At 37.2% G+C, this 26,232-nt stretch overlaps 1 protein-coding gene across 1 annotated transcript in view; it reads left to right on the forward strand.

The window, feature by feature from the left end:
* The window catches only part of HCN1 (hyperpolarization activated cyclic nucleotide gated potassium channel 1), a 194,301-nt gene that overhangs the window by 155,651 nt on the left and 12,418 nt on the right, over window positions 1-26,232 (forward strand). Inside the window, exon 6 of the mRNA XM_058044301.1 lies at window positions 15,415-15,655. Coding sequence (XP_057900284.1) covers window positions 15,415-15,655 — 241 coding nt within the window. The remainder of the gene's footprint in view (window positions 1-15,414; window positions 15,656-26,232) is intronic.

Consider the following 26,232-nt stretch of genomic DNA (forward strand, 5'->3'; position numbering starts at 1 on the left):
GCCAAACATTGAGTTTACTTTTTCTTTTAAATTGTAATGGTAAAAACTAACTCTAAGTGGTAACAAATACATTATTTCATGCATTTATTTAGGTGTATCACTTAATATTGCTCCCCACCAGTAACTTCCAACCAGACCATAACAAGCTTCTTGTAGTTTCTTTTTAACAAGCTGCTCTACCTTTACATGGTGCTGTTTCTGGAACTGAGCAGACCTTTGTGAAGTCCTTGACCTTTGTTGTTCCTGTGGGGATACTGAATGTAGGTACATTGTGGTACCTATGACAGCCTAATGAATCAGGTGTAGGGTTCCGAGAAACCTCTTAGTGCTGCATTAGGAGTGGCATTTTGTGACAGTTCTTGTAAGAAATGTACTCTCACAAGAAAGTGAAGGAAAGCTTCCATTACTGGATTTATAATTTATATTGTATCTAAATGAAAATTGGACCCAAACCAGATGGTTTGTTACTTGTAAACAGATTAGGTATTTTTGTAGAGGAATATTTTGTGCGTTTAAAGTCAGTTTTAAAATGAGCAATTTGGTAACCTTTTTTAATTGTTCTTTCTTAATTGTTGTCCTTCTCCTTTTCCCTATTAAAATTTATCTCTTTTTATTTAGTAATTATCTTTAGAAATCACTAAGCAATGTATTCTTATTTAGACTATACTATAGTCCTGTGCACAAAAGATGAAGCATCTCCATAGTAATAATATAAGGCCAAAATGGGCTGTGATTGAACTTTCAAATATTAAAATAATGGTAGCTTTTTTTTTAATTAAAACAAAAAAAAGCATCATAGAAATGTTTGAATTTGGAGATTTTGATTCCATTACAACTTATGTCCATGAATTTATCTCATAAAAACAGGTAACTGGTTCACTGCAATCCACTATATTTTTCTGCATTTTAAAATGCAATGATCCTTTGTACAAAGCTTAAAGAGAGGAACTAAAAAAATGTATCCTTATTATAGAGGTAGTCACATTGGAAGTCACTTAAATATCTCCTTATCTTTAATTAGTGAATTAAAGGGGGGGGTGGGTTGTTTGTTTGTTTTTCTCAGAGGTGCAGATAAAGTATAACTGTAGTCCATATTCTGGAGTACTGAATCATGAGTGAATTATGCAGCATGTCAGTCTTGCAGAATACATGCTGACATACCACAGCATGATTTATTTGGCTAATGCTGAAAAAGAAAATTGGTGGTTTTCAAATATCTGTGTAAATTATGTCTAAATTGCAGTCCAAGTATACAAGGCTGAAAGAAAAGTTCTTAGAAGGAACTATACTGAAGTTTTTAAAACTGGAAATAGTAGCAAATGGCAATTTTAATGTGGAAATGGGCAGACAATCACCAGGTGGTGATTGGATTATTGTGTTTTAAGATGATTTTCCTCCACAGGTGTGACATGGTAACAAATGGTGTGCACACTCAAAGCTGTTTTCCAGAGACCTAAGACAATGTGGTTTGATTTGTTGAGCTCTGGGGAGTGTTTGCCCTTTGATGTATGCACATTCACGGTGTACATGCTGCAGTGAAATTGTCAGCCACTTCCACTGCTGTTCCCCATGTTCAGGAAACTTTGATCATGGTCCTGTTGGTGCTTGACATGCTTTATTAGCAAATCCATCCTGAGCTGAGACATGCTTTGACAAGTCCCAGATCTAATGGCTTCCGATAGCACAGATAATAAAACACCAGTACTTCTCAGTAGTTATGATTTTGAATAGTCATGTTACTGCACCTACAGGACTCCTTTGTTGTAATTGTTTAATAAATATTTCAGACATGACAGTTCTTTCATGAGTTCTGCAAATATACTAATCCAAATAAAGGCCTGATTCTTAGTGCAGCAGTTGTCTTTCATATAAAGCGAGGCAAGCAGTTTCATAAAAGTTTCAAACTATTTAGATGCAAACTGGATGCTGTGAGAGAGGTAAAATCCTGTTACAGAAAAGTAAATCCAGTCTGTGTGTGCTCCTGTGCTGTTCAGGCATCTGAAGAGCGGAATCAGAAAGGTTTTTGTGGGCACCAGGTCCAGTGCAGTGAGAGAATAGCAGTTGTCCTGCTGAGACTAAATTCACCCACTGCCTTGTTCGGCCCAAGACCGTGCTTCCAAGTGTCTGTCATGTCTCAGTTTTTAACAGACCAAAGAATTGCTCAGCTGCTTGATACCAAGGTGGTGCTTGGGGCAGTGGATGCAATGAGTCAAGCACTTTTTTTTAAATCTTCTTGTAGTTTCTGGTGAAAGCCAAGAGACATTGCCATAAATTGGAGCCTACCACAACATGTTCATTTCCATCAGAGCTGAATAGGCTATTGCAATTAGAGATAGCATTGCTGATTTTTAGGAGGTTCAAAATAGTAATAGTAACATACTTCAGATAACTCCTGAGTTAGGTCTTCTTTTGTAAATATATTCTTTTAATGCTAAGCTTGCTTTGGCTTGACAGGTGTCCTTTTTGGTGGGACATGAAGAAATTCTGTTTTATTTAGCTAAAACCAAATGATCATTGTCCCTAGTCCCTGAATTGTGACTACTAATTCATTACAGTAAAACCGCAGAATTTAAAATATGTTCCTCTGAACTCTTTAGAGAATAACTGAAGATAAATGAAAAATAAGTAAATTAAAATTCTTGATGCAGAGCTGGAAACTACATTGTTTCTCTTAATTCAAGATTAGGACCTGGCACCCTGGTACTCCAGGGTTCTCCGTTTCTTCTTCATTGACTTCTGCAAAACAAAGTCACGGCATTCCATAATGAAAGCATGGGAAGGTGAAAGGGGAAAGCAGAGGGCAGGATGCAGCCAGGACTCCAGTAGAAAACATATTTCAAACAACACAGAGATGCACAGTACAGACATGCCCACATCCATCCCTTTCCTGTAAATTTCATTAATGGCAGTGGTTGAAAGTGAACATCTTTTCCTTGAGTTTTCATTGTGGAATTTAAATTCAGAAAGCAGGCTAAAGGCTTTTGAAGCAAATTTGTTTGGAACCAGAAAAAATGCTGTGAGGGGCATTAAATACCAAAGGTTCGGTGTTGAGGGGGCACACTTTTAATGTGCCACTGTCCATGAAAGTCATCACAAAGATCAGAGTTGTGACTCACCTCCAGCAAGAGGAAATAAATATGCCATGAACTGTTTGATGCAGAAGCAAATGCATGTGCCTATTTTTATGCACTCAGTTGCACATTATGGTAGTAACAGCATACAGAAGGGTACACAGCACTTCCCATGCATAAATCTGTAGTTGCCTTTTAAAAGCATGTGATCTCAAAGGCAAAGACAAGGAGAGCAAAAAACAACAGAGCACCAGATCTGTTTTGAAGGTACATTTATGAATGCAATTTCCTGTTGATGCACCAATGATTTAGGAAGGTTAACCTAGTTATAGCTGTGGGAGATAATCCAGGTTAAATTTTGCACCTCAAGGCAATCCTAAATCCTTGTTTTACTTCCATCCTAGTGCTACTTGAGCAAAAAAAGTTGTACATTACTTTGAAACCTGCACAAAACTCTGCCTAATCTATACTCTTGTATTGTAACTGTTCTCTAGAAGATGCAATAAGCAAATGCTTAAAATCTTTTCTCCAGAAATTTTACTGCAGTAAAAGTTGAAACACTGAATGGTTTTTGGTACATGATGAAAATCTGGAGTCTCCTTTACAGCTCCAGAATAATCTTTTGAAAATCTAATCTCTTTGGATGGATCATTTCTATGTAAGGGATTAAATAGAAATGAAAATAGAATTAAAATTTTTGAAATTATTATAAATAGACAGATAATTAAATATAGCATAGGTATCGATGCACAAGGTGTTGAATTACCCTTGTTTCATTTAAAGATAGTGTCTAACGCTGAAAGAACTTAATATATGATACTTGTAGTGATTAATGAGAATCTCAGAGATGAGTGAAATTAAAAGCTGGAGCAAAATGTGGTGTCTGACACTGTGAGTACAGGTACAGACTTCCTGGTAGCTCCTGGACTGAGTTCAAGGCAATATTTTTATCTGTCCCCACCGCCTCTTTCACAATACCGTTTCACAGTGCTGGCTCAGTAGTGGCACTGGATCCTAAGACAGCCTTGGTAGTAGTAGAGCACTGACAGGCAAGGAATTCCTTGAAAAGGATTTTCATCTCCTAGCTTGTTCTGTGGAGTCTGTGTTAATTTTCTTCTAAATAAATCAATTTTTCCTTTCCCTCACTTGTGAAATGCAAAAAAAAATCCATGATTGGTTGAAAGGATACAAATGAGGTACCCTAAACATGAACAGTTGCAAATTTGTGAAGAGATCATTGCATGTTTGTGCACTCACTGAAGCAATGGGATGATTGCTACACAACTGAAATATTCTGTAGATAAAATAAACACCTGTGTGGTATCAATTTAAAGAAAAGCCACATTCTTTGTAATTAGCAGTTTTCACTTTAGCCTGTATGGCTGTCACTAGATCACTGTGCAACTGAAAGTATTATTTTTGTAATGTCATTAATATCCCTTACATGTATTAAAAAATGAAGTTTACTTCATAGTGAGAATTTTTTCTTTTACTAAGTTGAAAATCAGGAAGCAACAATGTATTTGTGTCTATTAAAAAAGTAAGAAAAGAGCAGAATTATTGAGAAACATTTGAAAAATTTGCATTATGCTATGGGAGTTGAAAGAGAGTATTTGGGAAATGCAGGTAATACAGATATCCACAATCCCCAAAACAAAAATCCAGAAACTCAATGTACCAATCATTGCCACACATTGAATAAACACTTGTGTATTTATGAAAATGCAAGTTTTCACTAAGACTAGAAAGTCTTCCACCCTGCAGGGCTGGAAATGAAATAGTTCATGCTTTTTAACACCTGGCAGAAAACAGGTTCACTATGTAGAGGAAGAGAAATGCTGTCAGTATTGTGTGTGGACAGCTTAATTTATATAACAGACCTTGAAGGGAATTAAGAGGCAAAGGCATCTGTAGAGGAGCAGAAATGGAGTGTATGTAGCTTGCTTTGTCATTCTCTAACACCAGATACGTTCTTCATAATATTGATACTTAGAGCAATGGGACAAACTTAGAATGTGAGAAAGAGGTTAATGCCCTTCCTGAGCCATTATTTAAAGTTCATGGCTGGCCTATTTTTAGGCCACCATGTGAGAAGATGTTCTCTGAAAATAGATACAGATCATGTGTCCTTGCGGAATATAGAACATCAGGACATTTCATTTCCAAAGAACATAATTGGGACTTGGAGCAGAATCTTCTTTCCTCTCACGTCTTTGCTTGGAGATTATAACTTGGGTTATACAAGCACACACTCTTAGTGAGTTGTATCAACCTCTAAATAAGATAACTAAATCTAATTTGAAATATAGTTTCTAATAGGACACATTAATTAGTTACACTTTGATTTTTTTTTCATTTAATGTACAAGACATAGTGGTATGTCCAGTACACATACCAATACATGTGTGGAAGAACATATATATGCATATGTGTATATATGTATATACATGTTTATACATATATATCTCTCTATATATATAGCTATACATGCATACATACATATACATACACACCTATATACATATACTCTGGCACATACATGCAAACACATGTCCAGGATGTCTGTGTGAGAAGAATGCTGTGTTGAACCCTATTGATACCTTTGCAAAGTTCTAAGTGCATATATTGCATTAGGTACTCTGATATGGTCTCTCTTCTTCTGCTGTTGCCATATATCTCAGCACTTATTTACTATGGCACCAGACTACATTTATAATGTATTACCTTAAAATGAATTGTTGTTACAATTGTTAGGGGTCCTCCTATGATATAAAATCAATATAGATAAATTTATTAATAAAACTAGAGATTAAGACATAGTCTAAAGATAATTTGAAGAAATTTCTGAAGAATAAATTATAGGAATATATTTCTTATGGAAATAAACCTCAGCCTATCTTTAATTCACTAAGTGAGCAATTAAATTGTACATATAAGTTAATTAAATGCTACTAATAGTTAAATACATTTTAAACTTTGAGCAAGCAGATGAACTGAAATTGTTTTGAAAAAGAATATTAAAATTACATAAAGAACTGCATAACATGGCTGCCTGGGTTCATGCAAGATGCTAATGGCACATCCTGAGTGCTGTCTTCCAACCCCTTCGCTTTTAATGTATGTCCAATCCTGTAGTGGAAGCACAAGCACAAGTATTTAAGGCCTCAGTGATGGCATTCAGAGAGCAAAACAGAGTAACAGCTGTAAATGTAGAGAGGAGAAGGCTGTAGGCATCTTCCCTGGTTTTTTTTATTATTATTTACATAGCTGCTTCTTCTCCGTTTTCTATAGAATAAGAGTTTTCAGAAGGTAAAAATGCTGAAGATGTCCTGGTGCGTCCTTGATATGTCAAGTCTTGACTGTGATTTGGCTCCTAGTTGTAAAGTGACTCTTACTCAGATGCCATGCCATTATTTAGTGTGTCTGCCTACACACTAAACACTGGATGTTTAAAGTCTGATGCATTATTTTTACTCTAGCTGTTATTACTAATACACATTGACTTGTCTACTCCTGCCAGATTTCCTTCTCTTTGCTCCACATGATCTGCTATTGAGGCTGCTTCTGCTGTCACCATTTGCCCTCCTCAAATTTTTTCCACTCTTTACAACTCCCTTGCAATTTATTCATCTCTTTTCCCTGCAGCTACCAATATTAGCCAAAGTGGTACTCTCAAGCAAATTCTGTCTTGAGGGCTGTCTGGCTGACACTCTACTAAATTATTCCCAGAAAATTCATCTCCATTTTTATGACCTGCTGATAACTTTTCTGGAGCCAGCTCTCTATGTCTCATCCTTACAAATGAGCATCATCCTCATGTTTCACTGTAAAGCAGGGCTCTAAAATCAGCACTTTCAGTATTTTTCTACTTCTGCATGCTTGAGCTCTGGTACAGTGGCCTGAAGGTGGGTCATGGACTTCTTACACCTGTATTGCAAGTTGCTACTCACAACATAAGATCACTGAGCCTTTGCACCTGATACCACTCCAGCATCTTTGCCAGCCGTTTCCTTTAGAAGGCAAATTCAAATGGTATTACAATTAGCTTGCCCCAGTTTACATTGCAAAGCAGTGACGAAGGCCGAGTTCAGAATTAGAAAGGGATTGTGCATCCTCCTTATCTTTCTTTTTATATCCTTCTGTTATATATAGCTGTGTACCTCTCTAGCTGGCATTGTAAATATTCTATCACGTATACATGCAAGCATTCAGGGTCCTGTCACACATTTACCTAAGAAACCTAAATAATTCTCACTCATTAAAAAATATCTTTTTCTCACTTTAAAATGTGGAATATACATGGTCTAACACTGTCTAAATTTTGTGTGTTAGGTAGAGTTAAGACTTTGATATTTCTTGCACATAATATAATGTAGGCCTTTATTGAGTAGTTACTAATCAAATTAGATGCAAACTGAAATGTACTTAAAAACACTAAACATAATTTCAGAGTGGATATTTCAAGTTCAGCTAACTGGGATTTATCCAGTATAATCAGTAAAACTTAATTTAAGCCACTTAATAAATTTATAGAGAGAGCCTTTGAACCAATAGGCTTTTAATTCATTAGAAGAAGAGTAAGTGTTAACCTAGCAATTAACAAGATAACAGTATTTCTCATCCAGAGCTGCTCAAGAGCTGTAAAATAACTCAGTGAAAAAGTCACCACTGATTTTTAAATAACTGTTTTCCTGATTGTTGTTGCTACTGTGTCAACTAAACCATACACATAGGGTGTAGATAAAGAACCTTCTCTTGGGAAATGTGTTCTTGCTCAGTTTTGGCCATCTGGGTTGCAGTACATGGAGGACAGAAGAAGGGAGGAGAGGACAAAGGCAGAGTTGGAATGGCAGAAGGAATTACTTGCCTGTTTCAGAGCACACATTAATGGATGCATTCACAGCTTCCATTTCTGATCTTGAACAAACAAGAGCAAATCAGAAATAACACCAAAAAAATTGTACCTAAACCACAGCTTTCCATTTCTTTTAAGGCATATTTATGTTTTCCCACCACCTAAATCCTTGCTTCAAACTTTGTTTTAGCCCCCAGTCACCCCTGATAGCTTTAAACACAGATTTCTTCCTCCCTGCTTTCATCCATAAGTTATTCTATGCATGACATTCCTTTTCTCAAGTGAGAGAAACTCTTCAGGCTGTCCTGCATTCTAACTGTGTGTTTTAAAGAATAAAGCACCCCAATCAATATATTTTACCAAATAATTTACACAAATGTAATTCAGGCTGCCTTTGTGAAACTCCACTGTGTCCTCTTTTTCTTTCTCTCAAGCACAATTACTTTACCTTGCTATCAGGTGAATCAAGCACGGTCCTGAGAACAGCAGCACTCTTTCCAGCACTATTCTAAAACAAACCCCCTTTTCTTGTGGTGATCAGATAAAATCTGACTGACTTTGGTGGATACTGGAGGTAGTCTTCATTGAGCAAAGCTGTAAGTAGCAATTGAACTATTTTTTTTTTTTGAGCATGTAGTATCAAAAAGTAGTAGCTGCCACACAGATGACATAGAAGGTAAACTGAAGGATATTGATTGGTGATGGCAAGTGGAGTTTTAATACAAAGGCATAGTAGTGGAAATGGTTTCCAGAACCATTGAATCAGTTCACCAGCTGGAGGAGGTGACTGGAGGCTCCAAAGGCATGGAGAAGCAGTGCTGCAGTAGAGAATAACCTGTGAGCAAGCAAACTGGACAGAATTTTGTGATTATTAGCAAAAATTTCTCCTCTTTCTTAATCACTAAAAGTGATGTTTAGGAAAACATGAAAGTTGCTTCATTCATTGTGAAGCAAACATGAAATCTAACTTGTGCCACTTTTCCATGCACTAATGCAAAGTATGGATAGTCATATGGATACCAACTGGATACCAACAGGTAGGAGTTTTACAACTTCATATCCCTTAGTATTCATTTTCTGCTGCAGTGTTAAAGTACATGAGTTTAAATCTGTATTCGCATTGGCTTAATGGGCAACTTCAATATTTAAAATTCCTGATAAACAAAGATTTCAGCCTTAATTAGCACCCCCCCCCCGATATTATTTTTTAAATACTGTATAGGATTAACAAGTACAACATTCCAGTGTACACACATACAAATGGGAATGAAGATATTCAGTTACTCAGGGGCAAAAAACTGAAATAGTGATTGTTAAATACTTTTGAGAATTGCAGTTTATTTATTCAGTTAATAAGACAGAAAAGTCTCTACAGCAACTGCTGTTATGGTAAAGCACTAATTCCACATGACCGTCTTTAATAAACTGTGGGTGTTTTTTCCAAAAAGCATATACAGAGAAAATTTGTTCAGCAGAATAGTTTAAAGGGTAAAACCTTCAAGAAGTAGAGACTGGTCAAATGGACCAAACTTTAAGTACTTATCTCAATTATCAGGACTTCTCAGGCTTTTGAAATTAGACTGGCTATCTCTCTTTTACAGGCTTCCTTAAAACATTGGCTGTGTTGCTGCTCCCATTTTAAAGCCTTTTGTCCTTTTTCCAGCCGGAAAACAAACTTAAGCAGCATTTAATATTTCAGAACATTGAAGAAGATGAAAGCTGAATTCCTTTTAAAAACAGTTAGAAAATGGATAAGCGGTTGGATGAATGAAAGAGTAGGTAGTGTCTTTTTTCTTTCTTTTTCTCTTTTCTAATCTTCCAAATATAATGGACAATCCGAAGAGGAGCTTGAGATGCACAGGACTGCTTTCTCTTAAGCTCCATTAAATCAATTAACAAGCTGGGAAAAAGATGGATATCTTTCATCAGAGTGCCTTTATTGGAGGTTTGGTTGAACCATATTGCCTCAAAAGGATTATTCTGTCCGCATTTGAATTTAATGCAATAATAATACTGAAGCGTAAAAAATGCATATAAAGAGTTGAATAGAAAATTCTAATCAAGAAGGGAATGACAGAAAAGTATGCAGAAGGCCAACATTTAATCAACTAAGCCAAGAAAATATAATTGGTCAAATCTTTATCCCTCCTGATTGCAAATGCATAAAAAAGATTGCTTTCTATTCGAAGACAGCAATACCATCTACCATATGCTCAGTTTAGGGCTGACTTGTCTTAATCGCAGTTGAAAAGAGCTAGACAGAAAAAAAAATCCTGCTTTAACTCAGTCCTGATCTTGGTAGGATCAGAATTTCATTCATTGTTTTTCTGCAATGCCTATGCATTCCTTCCTTCATTGTGCCTGTTTATCTCACAGCTGGATGGCAAATTTTCTGCATTTGGATATGCTGTATCCAGGTATATACTGGGACTCTTGGGAGCTGGAGGGCCTTGAAAATGACAGGCTGGTCGCTGGTTTTCAAGGCAATTGAGATTCCATGGACTCTCTTTGCCTTAGAGATCAAAGGCTTTTTTCAGGTTTTGTACTTTGTCTTTGGGTCAGATAGGTTGGTACCTCAGACCAGAGTATTCTTGGGCTTTAAAATATATAACGACAGGGGCTACACAGGCTTCTAAAACAGACACAAGGAATATCCAGTTCTATTGACAAAATGACAAAATACCAAATCCTGAAGGAAAAAGAATAGTGTTTCTTGACACAATTCTAGACATACTGGTGAAGAGTTACCATGTTTAAAAGTAAAATTTAAGCAGAGTCTCTATGTTGAAACTTATCAGTGTAATTGAAAAATGGAAAGTTGAGGCAATCCCATTCAAAGAGAAAAAAAATTTACATAGTTGTTTTTACTTACATGAAAGGCCTCTGAGCAAAATTTATTTTTAAGTCATACACTCTGTAGAGATGATAAAACAGAATGTGTCAAAGCAATTTGAACAACTTCAGGTGCACCAGAAATGAAGAATATTGCATCCTATTGCCACATGTAGATTTTCTGGCATTTAACAAGTTGTTAGATAATGATGTAGTCATTCCCTCAGTGGGATACTAATCCTAGTCCTCCTGACTGCCTGCTGTCATAAAACCTGTGAGAACTTAGTATCAGTGAGATGCCTCCTTTCTGCCAAACTCAACTATAATTGACCAATGGGTTAAAAAATTACAGGAAATCATGAACATATACACAATATAGCTCCTTAGAACTGGGTTTAAATATATCTAACCTGCTCAAACTAACCCACATTCCTAAATATAATGCCTATGGTTCTCTCTTAATGATGGGTGAGTAATTTTTCATTTGCAAGTTATTTCTAAGGGAAAAAATACTTTTCTCAGTAAAGTGATTTCTTCCTTTCAATGATCAGGAAATTAAGACTGATTTAATTTCACATCCTTTTAAAGCAAAATGTAAAGGAACACTTGGGAAAAAAAAGGTGCACTGTTACAGTTATACACTAGATTTTTGCAATAGTATGTAGAAGTCCAATAATAAAGCTAAACTAAGCCATTTTTCCAAATGGCCTACACATAGGAATAACATAGTTTGTTGATGGAAGTAGTACCTTTTATTAGCTCAACTGGATTACTGAGAAAAAGTAAAGGACTTTTCAGGCAAGTAAAAAAAGTAAAGAACTTTTCTTTCAAGAACTTTTCCTTTTTTATGGCAACAGTATTTTCCAGTCAGTCTAACTACAATCCATCTAAAAATCTTCTGGAAAAGAGGTCCTAAAAACTTCTAGAGATGCCATCAGAGAACTGCAGTCACAGCTGGGACAGCCTTGTGACTGCTTCTATAACATCTTGAGATGCTTCAGAGAAGCCATCAAGAAATATTGAACCCACACAAAATGATAATATCTGATGCTTTAACATCAGTTTGGAAAAAAATCCAGAAAGGTCAGGATGAGTAATAAATTCAATATAGTACAAAGGAGCAAAAGCCAGTGTAATTTCCTAACCAGTCTCTTATATAAAACAGACCATTGCATCTCTTAATTATTGTGTAAGAGACCAGCAATTGGAATAGATCAAGACTTGCTCTATCTAGGTCTGATTCATTCTTGCTCTTTAACCATTTCAGCTATATAATGCATTCCTAATCCCTTCTTCAAGCTTCATTTGGTATTGTCTTCCGTGATCCTTTCCTCAGGCTTCTTTTGGTATTTTCTTTAAGTAGAGGTGAGCCAAAATCTCATTTAATGAAGATATAATATTGAGCACCAGTCTAGCTCCAAAGAATTAAAAGAAAAATAAGAGCGAAAGATTTTTCTCTATACAAAATGTCAACTCTTAATTTGTCAGTTTGTTCTTTTGTTGCCTTTCTTTTAAAACTCAGAACTTTTTCTCCTAGTACCTTCTGAGTTACATAAAACACTTTCATAATCTTTACTGTTTCTTTCTCCCCAGGATGATATTTAAAGTAATACACAAGAACCTGAAATTGCAGAACTGCCTGTGATTAAGATTCAGGGAAATGTATTTTACTGCTCCGAATGATCTCATATTTAAATAAAAGAACACTTTAAAGAAAAACAAAGCACTTAAAAATGACACATTTCTTTCTCCCTCAGTAATTTTCCACCTTCTAACATCTTAAATAAGGGAAGTTTGTACTTTAGTGCAAACTTTCACAGAAAACTAATCAACAAAATGAATGCATTACTAGGAATAACAGCTGAAATTACCTCAGCAGGGTGGTTTTGTAGCTATGTTGGTACCTTCATTAGGCAACTCAGGCTGAGCAGGATAATGTGTGTGCATACATGGGTATATCCAGATACAGGTTACATAATGTGACAGAAAAGTGGGCAGAAGATTGAGCCATAAGAGGACATGAGATTCCATGGGTGAAAATCCTCTTTCAAAGGTATGTTTTGTTGGGATTCCCAAGATGTTATGAATTCCCTTCTGGGTGGGTAGGACTGGATCTGCACAGAGGATTCATCCAGGTCTGAATTCTCCCCTCTCTATACTAAAGATACGTTAGGGATAACTTTTTTTTTCCAATTTCCCTTTTGTTTACTTCATCTGCCCTACTTTTCAGCTTTCACTCCAGACACCTATTCTCCAGGTTTTGTGTTCCTGTGTTCTCACTTTTCTGCAATTTCCATTTCTCAACCTGTTTTTAAAGTCAAGATTCCTGCCTTCTTATTTTTTCTCTTTATTTTTTCTAGGTCTTACTGTTCCTTCTTTGTGTTTCTTCCCATTCTCTCTTTTATAGTACTACTCCACCTAAATCTATTTTACTCTTTCTTCCTAATCTTGACTGGGGCTGAACTTTCTACTCTCCCAGCCTTTTCTGTGCTTCCCCACCAGCTTCTATATAATTTCCAGTCAATTTTTGCTTTCTTTAGTAATTTCCTTTCTCTGCCTCCTGGGCATGCAAGACAAGCTATTCACTTTCAGAAGCAGAAAACAAGCAGCAAGCCTACTGAAAAGTCCCTGAGCAAGACAAGACAAGTAATAGCTGTTGCCAGCATCAGTGGAGACAGCAGCGAGGCAGTCTCACGGGGAGCAGGCGATGTAGTCTGGGGCTCCTCATGGGATGCCACCACACTGCTGGCAGTTGGAGAAGCAAATCACTTTCCTTTGGGAGGGAGGCGATGGCTGGAGCATTACTAATAAATGTAGAGTTTGAACAAGAAGGAAAATAAGCTCGTCCTCATGCCTTAGAAAGACAGACAGTTGGAATCTCATTATGATACCTACTGCCTCATAAAAAATATACTTAGAGGGTATCTTGGCATTGCCCTTCTTAACCTACTGACTCAGCAGTATTCACAGATTTGAATGTCACCAATATGGCAGTCCACGTGCTGCTACTTGCAATAATTTTTGGATTCAGGCAAACACAAGACGTCCTGCATCAAATTTACTATGTTTTTTTTTACATGGGAAACTAGTTTGTAGGGTGCTCACTAGTTTGTAGTGAGACATTTTGTTCAAATTTACTTTTCTAAGTCCCACTAGATTTATTTGGAAAGGATGTTGATTGCTCAGGGAAACGTGGTTGTTTCTTCACTCTTCTCACTCTTAATGCACTTGCCTGTTAGTTGCCTCAGTAACAAATGTCTTCCCTTCAAAGGGGAATTCCTACATCTTTCCCAGATGCAAGGGAACTGATTTGAAGAACCCACTATGGTTTTGTTGCTTATGGTGTGAAATTACTTGAACTTCCCCAACCCGTCTACAAGCAGGTTATTATATTGTGGGACAGGGAGAGGAAAAGAATTTGTGTGATCCCTGGATAATTCTATGTGGGCTTCATGCTCAGGGTTGTTCTGCATGGCATATATGGGATATATGAGACAGCAGATGCATGGGAAGTTGAAAGAGCAACTTTCAGCAGGAATGCAGTCATGGGAGTGAGAGCACTGGTAGGTGGACTGCGTCCTTTACATCATTCTTGAAGTATTTAAGAAATGCTAGGGGTACTCTGCAGACAATGAAGGCATATTTAGTTTTGCAAGCAGTTAAGTGACTGCTGGCTGTATTTTTCTTTTCTTTGCTCTGTCTGCATTTATATACAGATGATTATATTTGCTCTTCCTGTCATGTTGGGTTTGCTACCTCAGTAGAGGTTGCCTGCCTGAGCCATTCTCAGTGTGCAATATTGATTAGTCTCAGATTTTCAATACAATGTTAAATCTGTAATGGCAACTGACCATGTTCATTTCCCAAGACAATGTAAGATCTGCAAGAATGAGCTTGAAAATATTTCATAGATTATTCCTATGGTTTTGTTTTCTTTTTATTTATTTAAAGCAAGTATGACATTATCAGCTTTTTTTGGTACTAATCTTTTCATGCAGATGAGCTTACAGTGTGCTCTGTAAATAAAAATGCAGTTTCTTCTTGGTAGGAGAAATCCTTAAGGCCCTAGGAGAATAGTAGTGCTTTCTGCTTTTAGGGGCCTACTTTATACACATCTTTTTAACAGGCAGAAATGTATGCTTCTGTGTTTACAAAATTAATTAGAAAAGGTGCAGGAAATTTTCCTGTTGATTTCAACTATCTAATGTACTATATATTTATATTACCACTAGATATGTTCAAAACAGAAAGATGGTGTAATTTTTGGAAACATAGGGCTTGCATAATTTCATCACTTAATATAGTTATTGCAACAGCCAATCTGGTTGTCAAGCAGTGTCATTCCTATGTAATTTTTACCTTTCTCTCACACTGTCCTCTTAAACTCCAATGGGAATAATAAATAACATGTGAAAAGTCACCAAAGGAAGACAACTTTTAACCTTAGAAATACAAGTCAGACTGCACTTTTGTTTCAATCACTTCTCTAGAAACACATGAAAATATGTTATAAAGTGACCACAGAGACCCAGAAAAGTCCAATATGAGCATAAAGAAATTCTTTATTAAGAAAGCAGAATGTCTTTTTTTTCAAAGCCCATCATATTGAACATATTTACTGACCATTATTATCATGATGTTTCCTTCCCATTTTAGGAGATTGTCAACTTCAACTGTCGGAAGCTGGTGGCTACAATGCCTCTTTTTGCTAATGCAGACCCAAATTTTGTGACTGCCATGCTAAGCAAACTGAGATTTGAAGTGTTCCAGCCTGGAGATTATATTATCCGAGAAGGGGCCGTGGGTAAGAAGATGTATTTCATTCAACACGGTGTTGCTGGTGTCATCACCAAATCCAACAAGGAGCTGAAGCTGACAGATGGCTCTTACTTTGGAGGTGAGTAGAAAAAATGAATGATAACACTGGAGTGAATACACTAAACCAAAACACATACAGATAAACAAAATATATACAGATAACAGATTAAAAGAGACTTTTGAATAAGTTAACTAAGAGTCAGTTGCCTAGACTATTCAAACCGCAGTGAAGTGTGCAAAATATTTCTGAACAAAACATTCAGAGTCTGCTTACTGTTGTGAGGACAGCTGTTACAAATGCAAAATGACCTTCCAGAATTTTGAAGTTATTTTGAATTAAAATCGCTGTTATTTAACAGAATATATTTAAATAAACATATAATAATTTGCATAGTTATTTTATAGCTTTTCAAAGGTAAAACTGACAGGATTAATCTTTAAAAAATAATAAAATGTTTGAATCATAAATCTGATGGTAAAAATCATAGTAAGAATTGAAAAATTAACAATGAATAGAAGAGCATTCTTTACATGGGATATTTTGTAATTCATTCATATTTTAATAAGTTATTTGTGCTTTTTCAATGAATTTTAGCACACATCAGTGTTTATCCTGACAATATATACTAAGAGAAACTGGACTTCCTATTTGACTAGGTAGCTCTCTAACAGATGTATATTATTATTAAATAATATAAAAAAATTAAATCATGCATTACTTTTAATCCTAATTAAACTAGTCTGGTAATCCTAATGAAAAATAGTTATTTGCTTAGATGAAGGCATCTGAATATGTATATCTTGATGAAAGCAATTGCTTTTCTTACATATAATAATTGACAATACAAAATAGTTGTTCCCTGTGACTGTAAATTATCTTTATGCAATGGAATAGGTGTCTGCTTTCACAAGCAGGCTGGTTTTCAGAAGCTGCTTGAATATTTGTGTGTGTACCACTGCTGCTCATGAAAATTACAGTTAGCTGGTTAGTGTATTAATTTGCTGCTGAATTCCATTAACGATGCCATAACTGCCCTTTCAGAAAATGCTCAATTGACAGCCTAATCAGTGCCATTTAGTTGGTAAAGAGAAGGGGGAAGCTAAGAAAAGTGAATTGGGCTCAGCATTTCAATTGGGCTATAGAGTTACTTAACTAATCCCATTTTAGAATAATACGCTAAAGCAACTCCTACTCATCTGGCCAGAAGACCTTGTCACTTCGAAGTAGCCTCTGCAAGGTGATTTGTATCACCAGTATTTGTAGAAGCACTTTGGTAAAGAGGTCTTGTGCTTATCCCACAGGATTAAACTGTAGATGCTGAAGACAGGAGATTAAGTAGAAAGAAAAGGTAAATGCTGAGGATGAAGAAACAGAACAACCTTGGTCTTGGTCTCCTCTATGCTTAGCAGTGCCCTAGTTTATGAAAATGTCTTTGCAAGAGCCTGCGTGCTGAATCTGGCCATAATACTCCTCTGAACCAGCAGAGGATCAGAAGAGATTGCACATAAAAGTATTTTACATAACTGTCAGCCTGTTGTTGAAGTGCAAACAACTATTTAGCTCATCCTATTCAACTGCTACCCTTCTTAACAGGAATGCAGACAAAAAAATAAGCTACTTGCAATATCCAGACACTACAGGAACTTACTATACTGCATACCAAAGCACTTCTGCTCATCCAAACTGCAGCTGGGATGAGACAGGTGTTGCAAAAATGGGTGGTAATGCATCCAAAGCCTGCTGGGGCAAACAGAAGGTAATAGCTGCTGCTGTGGCATGGAGGGGTGAGGAGAGGTGAGAGAAGACAAGTGCACAGGGAGACAGGAAATGCCCCAAGATCCACAGGGATGTAGCTCAGACCTGTTGTAGAAAAACACCATATATTGCGAATTTCCAGAAGTGTATCTCCAGCTGGGGAGAAGAAAGACCTATCTGGATCAGAGGAGCTGTGGATGCCCTATCCACAGATACGTTCAAGTCTGGATTGGGCCCTGAGCAACCTGATCTAGTGAATGTCATCAATGGCAATGGCATTGTAACTAGATGATCCTTAAGGTCCCTTATAACTCAAACCATTTTATGATTTTATAATTCTATGACTGCAGCTGAAAAGATAGAAAACAAGCTGCAAATCAGATATATGTGAATTGAAAAGGTTGGGATTCTCAAAGGAGAAAATATAAAATACTTCTAAAATTGTCATCTCTCTGGAGAATACCCACTTTCCCTGAAGTGTGTATCAAAATCTGAGTAAAGCTTCCTGACCAAAGCAGACACAAGGAATATTGCATAGTGATAAAATAATAAACTGGAAGTCAAGGCTGCATTAAAATCCTAAAACCAATAACCCCTTTTTTTGCTTAAAGGACACATGATAAATCCGAAGCTCACACTATGTTTAAAATGCTACTTGTAACAACTGATCTGTATAGCTCCCAGGTCTGACACAATACATCAGTATCAACACCTGAGCTCCCAAAAGCAAGTAAAGGGCATACAGGTGACAGGGTGCTATACTTAAACAGATAATTTTTTAATTTTTTAAAATATCTTATGTTTTGAAACTTCCTTGTCCCAGCTCAGAGATGCTAACTTCTGTCTGTCGGGTATGTCCCAGAGCTGAGTTACCTGGGGACCTTGGCTCTGGAGAGATTTGCAGGCTCACTTCCAGAACAGTGGAGGGTTTCACCAGCATCCTGCCTTGGATTTGGAAAACCAAACTCTTAATATGTAAAATATTTCTGTGCTAATAACATTATATCAGGAAAACAATTTAGGTAAAAAAACTTACCAATAAAAAAAACAACAACGCTTAAGTTGTGGGAGAACTGGAGGTTAGTGTGAAAGCCAAGATTTAAGAGGAACCAAGGCAGAATCATGAGTATTTGGGAGTGACTTGAATGGAGACTGTTGGGAGAGTGAAAGTTGAAATGAATGAAATTAATGAAACCAAAAGTTGCACTAAAAAAAAGAGGAAACATCTTGAGGTTTGAGGACTGATGTTGAACATTTAAATTCTCTTGCCTGATCTTTGTTTTTAATTAAAAACAGGCTTAGATCTGGTTTAATAGGAAACCAAATAAACCTTACAGTTGGTTGGTAATTCTTCTCAAAAAGAATATGCCTGGATAACCACCAGTGGAATAGATGAATCAGACTACACCTCTGCTGTACACTTTCTGTTCATTTTTGAGGGACTGTCCTGGTTTAGGGCAAATTTGGGAGAAAACCTCCAAAAGGCCCCCCCCCCGCAGAAAGCCAAGCCACATGGCCCCTTCCCCCAGCCAGATCAGGAAAAAATTTCCTCAGCGAGAAGTGGGAAAAAATCTTTTTATTTAAACAGGCAGAGCACTCCCCAGCACACAAAATGAACAATACCAGATGACAAAACTCATTTGCTCTCTGAAGAGATGACAAATTCAGAAAGCCTCTCCTGTGGGTGATCTCTCTGTTTTCAATCCCTCCGGTGCTGGCAAAGGCCGCTGCCCACAGCAGGCCCCGGTGGCCACAAAGTGCAAGCTCTCGGTGTTTCCCTGGGTCCCGGTCTGGAGCAGGTTAGAACAGTTCCAAGAAAAGGGAAAGAGAAAACCAGTCCAGGGAACTTCTCTGCCTCAGCCAGCTGAACTAACTAAAGAGCAAAGGAGGGTCCTGTTCTGCCCTGTCTGTGCCCAGACACTACAGTGGATTTCTGTGTTCAGCCGTATGTGGAGTGAGTGAAGTCTCTGATAACAAACTCCGTGCTTCTTCTCCCCACCTTTCCTCTCAGAACAAGTCTTGAAGGCACAGAATACGATATCCAGCATTAACATCACCCTAGGACAGGGACATGCAAAGTGGTGACAACAGAAAGATCTGGGCTTGGCTACTGCCTGCCTCCTTCCTCATCTGCACTCACTGGTTTCTCCTTTGGGGAGGGAAGGAGTAAATACAATTCTGTAACCACAAAGATCTTGTGGTTTACTCCCTGGTATTTCTGTGGGAAGAGCTTTTTGTCCCTTGACCTTCATGTTTGTCCATAAAAGTAATCTTCTTGAACTTTGTGTGCAGGAGCAATTTTTAGCCCTGCATTTCATTTCTTCCCAATAAGTGGGTTTTTTTCAGACTGCTAGTTGAAGGACATTATCATCCTACATATCTCCTCCAAGTGCTAGCAGGAATTTGAAAGCAGTTTCTGGTACTATCCTTTTCAATAGGCCATATTCCCCCTACCATATTCATCATATGCTCATGTGAATTTTTATAAAAGGGACAGGAATTAGACACAGAAGAAGACATGAAACTACTTTTCACTATACTGTGCAGTTATATAGTTATTTCTACTTCAGTGAAATTATGTAAGCCACAGTTAACAGTGAAGAATCATGGGATTATAATACTCTATGATGGCTTTTATTGGATTTATTTCTAATTTAACTATATCTTGTCTTTTCCAAAACATCAGTGGATTTTTTATGTCCTTAATTTTTTGTTCTCTGTTTGGTAACAGTTCCCCATTATTAGAAGCTTTGTTCCTAGTTCCCCATTATTAGAAATGGGATTGCCACTATCGTAGCATAGATAGCAGTAGATGCTTCTTTTCCTTGTACAAGTACAAGAGAAACTTCTCACACTGACACTGACAGAGTTTTCATATGGCAGGAGATAAAGTTGCTCTCAATCGAAATTACCATAGAAACATAAAATGGCCTGGGTTGAAGGGGATGTTTAACATCATCTACTTCTGCTCCCCCCACCATGGTCAGGGATTCCTTTCACTAGACTGAGTTGCTAAAAGCCCCATCTGGGTGTTCATCCTTTAACACGTCCAGGGATGGGGCATCTGCACCCTCTCTGGGCAAGCTGTGCCGGTGCCTGACCACTCTCACAGAATAGGTGAAGACTCTGAAACAGAACAGATGTAAGACTCTAAGAAAAAAAGAATTTTTTCTTAGAGTCTTACATCTGTTCTGTTTCAGTTCGAAGTCATTTCCCCTTGTCCTTTCACCACATGCTCTTGTAGAAAGTCTCTCTCTGTCTTTCTTGGAGACTCCCTTCAGGTACCAGAGAATCTCAATTAGGTCACCTCTAAGCCTTCTCTTTTCCAGGCTGAAAAACCCAATTCTGTCAGCTTTGCCTTATAGGAGAGGTGCTCTAGCCTTCTTATCATCTTGGCCTCCTCTGGATTTGTTCCAATAGGTCCAAGTCCTTCCTATCTTGGAGACCCCAGCTCTGTGTGCAGTGCTCCAGGTGGGTCTCAGCAGAGCAGAGCAGAGCAGAGCAGAGGGGCAGAAACCCCTCCCTGCCCTGCTGCCCACGGGGCTCTGGGTGCAGCCCAGGACACGTTTGGCTCTCTGGGCTGGCAGTGCCATGGCTGGGCCATGTGCAGCCTCTCACCCACAGCACCCCCAAGCCCTTCTGGGCAGGGCTGCTCTGCCTGTGCTGGTACCAGGGGTTGTCCCAGCCCAGGTGCAGCACCAGCACTTGGCCTTGCTAAACCTCATTATATTCTCATGAGTTACTTCTTGAGCTTGTCCAGGTCCCTCTGGACAAGGCATCCGATCCTTCAGAAGTGTCAGCTGCACTGCTTAGTTTGGATTCATCACAAATTTGCTGGGAGTGCTCTCAACTCCTTAATTTATTTCATTAGTGAAGACGCTACACAAGACTGGTCCCAGTATGGATCCATGAGGGACACCACTTGTCACTGATGTCCATCAGGACTCTCAGCATTGACAAGTGCCCTCTAGATGTGACCATACAAAAAATTCTTTATCTAAGGAATTATGATCTAGCTGCCTGTAAGGTTAGTGACATGTGACTGAAGGTCAGGAGAGAATGAATGGATGGTACGAACTATGTTAACACATAGGACAAAACTGTAGGGAAGAGCGTGGGGAGTGATATAGATGTCAACAGAGAGAGAACTCTGTGGGTAGGAGTCAGGTTGCAAATAAATGGGAGACAGAGCAGCTGACAGTGCAGGGGAACATCATGGGCATGAGACTGATGGGAAAGAGAGCAAAACGCAAGTGGCAAGCACAGTTTTGAACAACCTCCAGAAGCTGCAAAAGAGTGGGAAGGTGCTTACACCTATTCCTTTTGGGTAGCAAGTTGGAAAACCTGACTGCACGTGTGTTTGCAGTTAAGCTGAACTGAAAACTTGAGATTGACACACTTGACCTCAGCTTCCTTGAATGAAGAATAAAAAGGTGAAAAATGTAAGCAATTGTATTTTGAGGATGTTGTGATTATGAAGTGCTTTAATTTTCTTGTCATTTTGTCCCTGGTCCTGAGTATCTACAGTTTACAATACTGAAAATACAAAGTACACAGCAGTGGATAATGACAGTTCCCCCATTTTTGCTTTCTCTGTCTCAGTGCATATTTGTCTTTCTCTTTAATATCTTGGTAGTTCAAACTCATTTATGATATAATCCTAGTAATAAATGGTAGGAAGGAAATTGCCAGGTTCCAATCCTGTTGAACCTTTTTCTCTCAGTAGCAGGTGATTGGATTAGAAATTGCTCTTCTTGTGACAGGAGCAATTACTGAACAGATTGTGTTTTAATTCTTGACTATACATACAAAATCGTCAAAATGCAAAGATTTTGACATCTTTTGAGATGAAGCATAAGAATATGCGTCTTTTGCCTATGGAAGAAATTAATTCATCAGTTACAGGGGCTTTACAGAGCAGAATTATTAACATATCTAATGAGCCTAATACTAATCTAATTTACCTATACCAATACATATTGATAGAAACTGATGTACTACCACTGCTGTGCGAATATTCTGATTTTTTGCTGTGGTGAATTGTTTCAGAAACACTCCATAATAATATTATGTAAGTTGGTAATTCAAAATCTCTGATAATTAATCTGACATTAATTATCAAACATGCAGTAGTGTAATAAACTAAAGAGATGTTTGCTTTAATACAATAAAGCCTTTCCAATTATCTCCTTCCTCTTACTCAAGATGTGTGGGTCTTAAGGGTACTTCAGTCATGACAGTAAGATCAAGCCCTGCAAATTCTCTTTCCCTTTTGGAAAGGCCTTCTGCTCCCTGATACCTTGTGACCCTCCACTCCTCTGCACATCCCTCACTGCAGACTCAGTCAGATGCTGTTCCCATGCACTCACCTACAGAGAGCAGGCTCCTGCCTCGAGAGCCAAGTAGAAAAGCAGCTTTCAACCATTGATAACTTGCCTGAGATTGTTACCCCTGCAAACATAAAAAGTTTTAGCTCTCCCAAAGCTAGTGCAGAGGACTTTGATGAGCAGGAGTGGTTTCATGAGGTTCTGTGTCCTGTCAGCTGCCAGCCCTGTCAGAATCAGAACCAGAGGAGTGACTCAGGACAGGTAGTCCTGGTTTAGATAAGCACTTGCCTCCATGAGCTGGTGTGTTAGAGTGGGGCTGACATGCCTACAGAGAGGAGAAGAAAGGAATAAATCCCCCACTGCCCAACCAATAAGCCCAGCACGGCTTACTCAAAGGAGGATTTCTGGGAACACATTCTGCACTACTTCATTTGCTTACTCAGTGATGGACAGAGGCCTGATTCACTGTGGTCTCATCCTGCTCTTTTCTGTAGTCACTGGCAAAATTCCTCTCAACCACAAAGGACACAAGATAAGACTGGTCTCCCTGCTATCTTTTCCTTTCTCCATCTGTTTTCCCACCTGTGTTTACACAGGTTTTCCTTCATGCAGCAGCCCAGACATATGTTCCTGGAAATTTAACCCCTTTTTTGCTGTTTTAACAGATACTATGTTAGAGCTGAAGAAATGTTGACATTGCTAGGGAAATCCAAACTTAGTGTTTAGGAAGTGCAGATATAGTTTTATTAATTAGGTCTGAGGGCCCCATGGAGGTTTTGTTAGCTGAAGGAGTTTCATAATTCCAGTAGATAAATCTTCAGTAACTCACACTGCCCAATTTTTTCATGTACCCATTGCAGATCCAGCTCCCCATTGTTTTTTCCCCCTGGTATTATGCCACTTGGAATCAGTAGATAAATCAGTTTTCAGACTAACTAAAACTCATACCTCTAAATTATTTTTTTTCCTATCAACTTCCAGGTGTGTTGAACACAAAGAAATAAATGTGATTTAAAAAAAATAGTTATGAGCTGTATATATGAGAATTACTATGTGTGAATATGAAATTGTATTGGCCCATGTCTTGCGTTGTAAAAGGAGACAAATACATGTTTTATTTTACTTACTCAAAGGCAGATATCACTATCTGTGCTTCATGTCATCATTCATCTAGCAAATCTATTTAGAAACCAGATTCTCATTGCCATCTTCCCAGACAATGTCCCAGAGACATATTATAGCATCTTTTCTTTTTTGGTTTATTTTTTGTAACATGTAGTTCATGGAATGCTTTCAATTTTAAATGTTTTATTTTGCTTCAATTATTTAATGCAGTTTTAACATTTACCCTTCTGCACTTAAAATTCTAATAAACTCTATTTTGCATTTACTTCAGCTTGTAGAAGGCCAATTAGACAGAACTTCTTTGACCTACCTATTATTTATGGAACTTTTCCCCCTCTCAGAACAGTAACTGTCAGTATATTTTAGACCAGTGCAGTGGAAAATAATACCATGGGAAATGTTGAGTCACTTTGGATTATATTTTCCCACTTACTTTTTTCTGGTTACACTCTAGGTGCTTCCTTTTGATAGAATACTTTAAAAGTTTTGCAGTATAATACTGATTATAAATAGGAAAAAATCTGTTGAAGTGCTTTACATATGGACATTATGATATGGTATGATTTATAATTTTACATTTTGCAAAAATACTGCATATGGCTATTCGTTATTCAAGGTAGTGGTGGATTAAGTCTTTCAATATTCATACTATAATCCAGATAGTTAATTATAAGTAGTCCCACTGAGGTGTGATTATTCGTATTCTTAATAGCAAGGACATAATTAAATGCTTTAAGGGAGCAGGATCTCCACATCTCCATGCCAACTCGTTTGTAAAACATTTTCCAGCTGAACAGTATAGAACATTTTTCTAAAAATATTGTCTGCAAGAGGGCCTAAAAATTAAATATCTTTTTGGCACAGACTAATCTGCCATTTTGAGGCTACATAATATGCAATAGTCCTCATAATATTGCATAATTTCTTGTTGACAATAAATTGTTGTGTTGTTCTTTTGGCATCATATTTTATATTGAAAATAATAGTCAGAAGGACTTCTTGCTATTCAAACTCAATAATTTTTTTAAAAGTACAAGAGAATTTTTAGGAAAATAGAATGAAAATAACTTACTCTTTTATGCTAAAAGGTAGAAGCTGATTTGGGTTTAGGAGTTTTATTAGGTAGCAAACATAAATTTAACAGTATTCATAATCATAACACAAGTAATATGTCTTGCAATCTAAAAGCCTAAATAAATTAAAATTATAATTCTACTAATTCATTAACAGCATATATTTTTAATTTAAACTTTATATAACTAGACACAAGTAAAATATGACATAGCATGCCTTGGAAATCAAATGTGGTCAACACAGATAAAGCAGAAGATTTTCCAGGCAATTCAATTTCACACAGTAGAATTTTAACTAAATATTTGAGTTTAGATTAAATATTTAATCTAAATATTTAATTCAGAACTGACAGTCTCGGATAATTTTTTAAATAATTTAATGAAAAGAAGTACAATATTTTTATAGTCAACTTTAATTTAACTTGAATAGTTTAAATTGTAACTGTTAGTGTTTGCCAAACTCAACAAAAGCATACCACTGAATACATAAGGAACTAAGTGGGTTTTTTTCAATAGGCAGTAAGCATCCATCACAGTAAAAGTAGGAGTAAATGAATTAGATAAAATCACTTTTGGCCTTTGACACAGTGAGTATGGAAACTACATGTGTACTTAGGCATATTATCTTAGAATCTTAGCTTAATTATTAATTTTGTAAAGCATATAGAATTCCTAAAGTTGTGGGCTTTTAAAAGATAATAAATAGACTATCTTAATCACTCTTTTTAGAAAGAATGCTTTAATAAGTAAGAAGAAAAACATATGGATGCTCTGTCATAAATAGCATTGAAGACAAAATATGCACTTTTATTTCTATTTTATAAAATGATCCTAAGCTTCTGTTCTGTCTTACAGACCTTTCTTAGAAGAATTTGGTAGGACATGGGAGAATAGTCAGGATGTAAGAAATGTTCATAAGTCTAGATGTGGCGCTCAGTGCCAGGGTCTGGCTGACAGGGTGGAGTTCAGTTGAAGGTCAGACTTGATGATCTTAGAGGTCTTTTCCAACCTGAGTGATTCTGTGTTTCTGTTACTGGCTTTTGTCTGCACTAGTAATAAAAACTTGGCCACAGCTATTTTCAGAACCTGCACATGGAAGAAAGCAAAGAGAGGTCAGGATGAAAAATAAGAAGTTCCTGCTCAGATAACTTGCCACATTTTATTTAGATGAGAAACTGGTTTCTCCTAGCTAAGTGGCATAAAATACACATTTCTAGCTAAGTAAAGAAAGGGTTGTTGGCAAACCCTAAAATATTTTTTTTTTATTTAATAAGTATTTGTATATAAATTCTATCAAAGTTTGGGTCAATTAAATGTAGGCACTTTTCAAATGAGTATTTTTCCCCCAAGTAATTTTTTGCTATGTCTTTTCCTA

The sequence above is a fragment of the Melospiza georgiana genome, chromosome Z, assembly GCF_028018845.1.
Source record: "Melospiza georgiana isolate bMelGeo1 chromosome Z, bMelGeo1.pri, whole genome shotgun sequence".
Lineage (NCBI taxonomy): Eukaryota > Metazoa > Chordata > Aves > Passeriformes > Passerellidae > Melospiza > Melospiza georgiana.